Below are 6,614 nucleotides of genomic sequence, written 5' to 3'. Positions count from 1 at the left end.
GCCATGGAAGCAGTTGTGATCTAACACATCAGTACGAAGCACATGCCTAGGCGTAATATATGATCCAATGATATCATTATTGTACTACTCGTTTTACTATTCTATAGACTTTTCGTCATCGCTCCGGCACCTTTTTAAATCATCTCTTTGTGAGTCTTACTATCACCTCTCCCATATATCATGAACGCCTCATTCGTTTGAAATTTATCTCCTTTGAAAAAGTATATTTTTATTGATTTCAGAAAGGAAGGGAGCGGGAGAGAGAGATAGAAACATCAATGATAAGAGAGAATCATTGATCGGGCGCCTCCTGCAAGCCCCACACTGAGGATGGAATCCACAACCCAGGCATGTGCTCTGACCAGGAATAGAACCATGACTTCCTGGTTTAGAGGTCCACACTCAACCACTGAGCAACACCGGCCAGAAATCTGCTGTCATTTTCAGACCTGATGAAGCCGTGTGTATGGGAGGCATGTGGTGGGAAGGGATATTCGGAGGCCACATGTGTGTCCCCCAAGCCTACAAGGTGAATCAGAAGCTGTAGTGCATCCTTGGTTGAATGGCAGTTGAGCGCAGATACAAGTATTCGGGGATGGTGGGTCTCATTTTGGAACGTAGAGTCAGCCCAATCAGGAGTGAAGGTGGAAATTTAATGAGAGGGTTGGTCACTAAGCACTAAGGCACTTAGGGCACCTCTGACCTGGTGGGAGTCCTGCTTCCATAAAACTCCACGGACACCAGTGGGGCAACCTCCAAAGTATAAGGGAGCTGAAGGGAACCACGCGTGTTTCACTTGCATTTCTTTTTATTGAAACAACAGTCACATAACATACAATTGGGCCTTTCGAAATATGAAATTCAATAAAATGCAGTAAATACACAATGTCTCAATGACAACATCTATCTTGTTTCAAGAAAGTTTTAAACTCCCCCCCTCCAAAAAAAAAACAAACTAACAAACAAACAAAAAAATAACAACAACAAACAGTCCATCTCCCAGCTGCCCTCCTGGTCAACCCCAGACAAACCAATCTGATTTCTGTTTCTATGGGTTTCCTTCTCCTGGACATTTTGAATAAAAGGAATCACACAAAACCTGATTCCATTTTGTGTCCCGATTCTGTCCCTGAGCTGCATTATTATGATGTTTTCCCACTATGGACCAGGTGCTTGTCCTTTGTTTTTTATGATTTAAACTAATCCCAGGGTTGTGAAGACACCTCATTTTGTTGGGATGGATGTGACCCAGCATGAAGGAGTGTATAGATGTGAATCCAAACAAGCCATGTGGGACCGACCCTCACTTCACAGGGTGAGAACAGAAGAGCAGTGAAGGAGAGTCAGCAAGGACAGGGAGGGAGGCAGAGCACCCAGGTGGATGGAGGGGGCGTCCTATACAGGGACATGGCCCACGTTCTCCTATGCCTAAACCTCACCTACCACCTCTACTTCCCTGGATATTCTCAACACACTGATACCCCAACTATGGTCCCCACTCTCCTTCGGCACCTCCTGGGATCTTCAGATGGGCTCCAAGGCTCCCCTACTCTGAATGGTGCATTGTTCCCTCTGTGTTCACATGCTGGCTGCATCGAGGGTCCTTATGGGGTTGTTTCGAGCCTCAAATAGCAGCACCGCGAGCACCACCAGGACAAAGCCAGCCACGCCCATCCGGATGAGATTCTCCACTGTGTAGTCTTGGGGATGGAAAAATATGAAATGTGGGTCAAGAAGTCTCAGAGGTCAGGGCAGACCCTAATCTCCAGGATTTTGATGTTCAACCTGGGCTCCCACCTCCCCTTGACATCAGTGTCCCTCTGATGTCTGAACTCTGCACCTGCTCTGACTCACCTTGATCAGAGTTAGCTGTGCCCAAGAACTGAGGATGAGTAAGAAATGGTCTCAATTCAGAAATAACTAAGAGCTGTGTGCTCTGTGTTCAGTGTGTGGATCAAGACCCCCTGAGCTTATTCCTCTACAGCTGAGAGATCCCACCTTCTCAACAGCTGGGGACCCAGGGTCCATGGAGGAGCGGTTGGTGTCAGGGGCTTGTGAATCTCAGGAGCATGAAGGGGTGAAAGTCTGGGCTGGGTTTCCTTCACCCCACCCCATCCAGGCCCCTCCTCTCATGGGTCTGCTATGTTCATCTTCACCAGAAGTTGTTTGTCTATTGATTATTTTGTTAACTCATTTATTTTACAATAACAAATACCTACAGTGTTAGATATATTTTGCAAACGAAAAATATGGGTATGTAAATGCTAATCATGGAATTTTGTTTTTTAACTCAAAAGACAACTAAGTTCAAAACCAAGGAAGTCCACAGTTCTGGTTCAAATTTAAGACACAGAGAAAATCCACCTAATTTCAATATTTAGTGGGCACCAAAAGTAGGAATTTAGGTCAATCTCTTACCCCATTTTTATATAAATCACATGATTTAAACGGAAGTTATAGATTGTTCCTCATTACAGTGATCCATGCAATAACTCGAAATATCAGCTCCACAATTTAGAACATGCACATGGATGATCAGCGTCACTCAGTTGGGTTAATATCCAAATGGGTGACACCAAGAAGCATTTGTAATGTGTGTTATGTGGTTAAAGGTCAGAGAAAGGATAATTATGGGGGGATGTGTATCTGTCAGGAAAAGAGAGCATTCCTAGCAAACTCTAGTGAAACAGAAGAACGGATTAGAACAAAACAGCCAATAGTGCTTTCAATATGAAATGTAGAATTCTACATTTAAAAATGTAGAATTCTTAATGGGTTTGCCTTAACATAAGGTTGGGTGTGAATTAAGCTGTTTTCCCGAGGGGAAACTCTGGAACATTTTAATCCCTCATTTCGATCTGGACTCCATATAATGTCAGTTAAATTGTGAGCTCATCGACTGAAGTGTTGCCTGAAGTTTCTCTAAAAAGAGCCATAATAGACCCGTGTGCACAGAAACACTGAGCAGAGGGGAATGCACAGATTCTGGGCAGGAGGCCCCAGGTCCGCTTGCGCCCTACATGGACCCTCCTTATTCTCAGGTGAGCACTGAGGGCCTGGAGGCCTCCAGGAGAGCACAGAGGGCTATGCATGGTGTTGCCCAAGGCAGGATGCTTCTCTCTATAGGGGAGTGTCCAGTGGGGGCTGGAACTGCAGGGACCCAGATTCTGAGGTGAAGATGTCAGGAGGTGAGTGGTGGTGGTGGTGGGGGTCTGTGTTCTCTGCTCAGTCTAATCACATTCCTGCTCATTTCACTCACACCTCACTCGCCCTCCCTACCCTCCATCTCTGCTGAGGTTCAGAAATGGGGTTCAGGAGTGGGAGGTCCTGTCTGTCTCTGCTCTCTCATGGGCTGGACTCTGCTCTGTGGAACCTGCTCCACCTCCTTGTTTATTACTCTCACCAACACTCTTAGGAACAGGGCCCTGAGCTGACTGAGCACAGAAAGGATGGGGTCAGGGCTCCTCACCTGAGACCACCAGCTCCAGGGGGTCACTGGGCTGTGACAGCAGGTAGGGGGAGGTGCTGTTTGAGCCATAGCACCTGTAGGTCCCCTGGTGGCCTGAGGTCAAAGGACTGAGGGTGAAGGTGGCCTGAGAGGGTGCAGACGTGTTCTGTAGAAGAAGGTACTGGGGAGGGTCCAGTCACCCCTCCCTGTGCAGGTGGAAGGTGTCAAACCAGATCTCAGACCCACACTGCAGGGTCACGTTCACTCCCCTGGGCACTGAGGGTCCCGGCTGGGCTGAGAGGGAGGGTTTCCTGTACATTCCTGGGGAGAGGAAGGTGGTGATGTGTGGGGAGCCACCTTTTCCCTCACGTCCGTGACCCTGACCTGAGGGACCTTGTCCTTCTCCAGAGACTCTGTCTGTGACCCCTCCCAGCTCCTCTGTTCCCCCTGAGGGGGTGGGGTGTCTTTTATCTCCTTTTAACACCTTTCTCACCCTCTCCCTCCAGCAGATGGAAAGGGCCCCATGAGAACCATGAGCTACAGGAGAGGGACACGTTCTCTCCTGAGGCCACCACAGGGCTTGGCTGGGCTGAGAGGGAGGGTGCATCGCCCACTCCTGAGGGAGGAGAAAGGGTCTGTGTTAAAGGGACCATCACCCTCATGCCCCAGGGGTGTTCTGTGAAAGGTGAGGTCCCCTGAGGCCACACTGTATTCCCTCTGCCTGTGACCTGGAGCCCACAGTAGGGAGGGGACCCAGTGTCTCCCTTACCTGTCACCACCAGGAGCAGGGGGATACTCCGCTCAGAGAGTATGTCCCCAGTGCTGTAAGATGCACACTGGTACAGCCCTGCATTGTGTGAAGTCATGGCGCCAATGAGGAAACCGGCTTTGTTGCTGGAGTCCTGTGGGATCCTGGTATCCAAGGGTGCAGAGTCCCTCTCTTTATACAGAAGGTAGGCACTAGCCTGCAGAGACCCCTGACACCAGAGGGTCACAGAGCTCCCATTGGTGACAATGGGGCCTGGATCAGCCCAGATGGAGGGTTTGGGGACGTCTCCTGGAAAGGAATCAGACATGAAAGGTCCTGGGGAGCCCTCATCCCCTCATGATGTCATGAATGAGGAAAGGATGCCATTTAATGAGCACCTACTGTGTGTGAGGCACATGCTGGGGTCTGTCATTCATCTCCTCTCACCTCACAGCAGTCATGCACCAGGGATTGCTGACCCCTCCACCCATTTCTGGGGCTCAGAGAGGTTAATCACGTGCCCCATGTCACCCAGCCTGGACGGGGCCGGTCTGGGACTGGGATCCAGGACTGTGGATTTCCTGTGCTGTCCTCATGTTGCCCGAGCCCCAAGACCCCAGAAGGACACCAGCTTCGTGCTCTGGGCTCCTCCTCTGCAGGGGCCTGTCCACATCTCATCTGGAGCTGAGGGTTCTTCCTCATTATCCGCCCCCAGCACAGCAGGGACAGGGAGGGGCAGGGTGAGGGGTGGACTCTGAGTCTCTTCTGGATCCATCCCCACCCACAGGGCTCTGATGTCCCCTTGGGAAGGAGCTTGGGCTGCTCCTCCCATAAACCCCCTTCTCCTGTCCTGGCACCCAGGACTCACTGTCTCTCTCTGTGTCTTTGGCCCAGTGGCCCCTGTACTCCCCAACTCACCCTCTCACAGGGGAGTCCCCTCCCAGCAAAGATGCCAATAATGTATCTGGAGCCTAAATCCACGGATGGGGCAATAATGGGACTTACCTGGGATCAGGAGCTCCAGGGGTTCACTGGGTTGTGACCACACCTGGGGTCTGTTCCTGTAGCAGCCATAGCATCTGAACCTCCACCTGTGGCTGGGGGTCACGGGGCCCACAGGGAACAGGGCCTGGGACCACCCACTGGGCTGTCTCTGTGAGTCCAGGGTCCAGGAGAGCCTGTGATCTCCTTCCTTAGTCAGAATGAACCTGTCAAATTTCTGCCCTGAGCCACACTGGAGGGTCACGTTCCCTCCTGAGGTCAGGACAGGGCTGGGCAGGGTTGTGAGTCTGGGTTTGCTGTAGGATCCTAGGAGAGGAGGAGCGAGAGTATTAATGGGCTCACACCTCCCTCATGGCCCCCAGGGTTTGGCTGTGAGAGGGAGACACCCTGAGAGCAGACCCCCTTCCTGAGGGCAGGGCCTGAGGCTGGGACCTCTGAGTGTCCTCTCACCTGTCACCACCAGCTCCAGGAAGTCACTGCTCTCTGACCAGCCCGAAGGACTGTAATAGTAACAGTGATATATCCCAGCATCACGCTCTGTCATGTGTGTGATGGAGAACTTGGCCTTGTCTCCAGGCTCCTGTGGCTTCTCTAATTTCCATGGTGCTGGGCTTCCCTCTTTATACAGATAGAACTCTTGGCCCTTCAGGGTCCCCTGACACCAGATGGTCATGGGGTTCCCTGGGGGATCACAGAACCCGGCTCAGCCCAGATAGTAGGTTTGGGGAGGGGCCCTGGAAGGGAACCAAAAGCTGGGTTAGAAGGCATTTTCCACCCCCACATTCCTAAGATGCCTCACATCCATTAACCCAGAACCACTGTTCTCCATCCCCAGATGCACATGTTATAAACCCTTGTCCCCTGTGAGAGGGACCTGGGGCTCCTGTGGAGACTCACCTGCCTGCACTGGGGTCCTGAGGCCCACACTCAGCCCTGGAAGAGAGTCCCTGTGAGAGATTTTCCCTGAACCCTGAGCAGCACCCTCCTCCCCATGAGCCTCCTGAGTCCTGGGGTCCTGACAGACCAGGGTTCCCTCCTCTCCCTCCCATCTCACCGAGGCAGAGCAGGGCCGTGAGGGTGGGGGTCATGGCGTCTTCTCCCGGAGGCCTCAGCTGAGCAGATGGAGGAGGCCACGGTGCTAGTAGGGTGGACAGACAGATGCACGGGTGGTGGTCACTTGGAGGCTGGCCCTGCCTGTCATGGGGTTGTCACACCAGTAGCCTACAGGCGAGGGCACAGCCTCTCTCTAGCAGCCTGGCTCTCATTTTCCTGGTGAAGCAGAAAATAGACCCAGAGCCTCCCTCCTGAGACAATCCTTGCAGGTGAGGTGACACAGGACACGTCCTTCCCTGTCAGAGCCTCCCCCACGGGGTCTCCTTCCTCCTCAGCCCGTCCATCAGCACCTCCCTGGGGTCC

The 6,614-nt window shown here is 52.0% G+C and overlaps 1 protein-coding gene across 1 annotated transcript; it reads right to left on the bottom strand.

The window, feature by feature from the left end:
- Positions 1 to 1,578: 1,578 nt before the first annotated feature.
- On the bottom strand, positions 1,579 to 6,336 carry LOC102440810 (leukocyte immunoglobulin-like receptor subfamily A member 5; the record flags this gene model as incomplete). The annotated part of the gene is given in 9 exon segments (XM_023749408.1): positions 1,579 to 1,700; positions 3,470 to 3,562; positions 3,990 to 4,064; positions 4,218 to 4,505; positions 5,202 to 5,504; positions 5,649 to 5,882; positions 5,885 to 5,932; positions 6,096 to 6,131; positions 6,253 to 6,336. Coding segments are annotated over 9 exon segments (1,283 nt in total), but the record flags the coding sequence as incomplete, so codon positions are not given.
- Between the last annotated feature and the right edge of the window lie 278 nt (positions 6,337 to 6,614).

Source organism: Myotis lucifugus, unplaced genomic scaffold (genome assembly GCF_000147115.1).
Source record: "Myotis lucifugus unplaced genomic scaffold, Myoluc2.0 scaffold_8260, whole genome shotgun sequence".
In the NCBI taxonomy this organism is placed as follows: domain Eukaryota; kingdom Metazoa; phylum Chordata; class Mammalia; order Chiroptera; family Vespertilionidae; genus Myotis; species Myotis lucifugus.
Note: the sequence above shows the minus strand (reverse complement) of the source record. Positions and strands in the feature narration are given on the sequence as shown.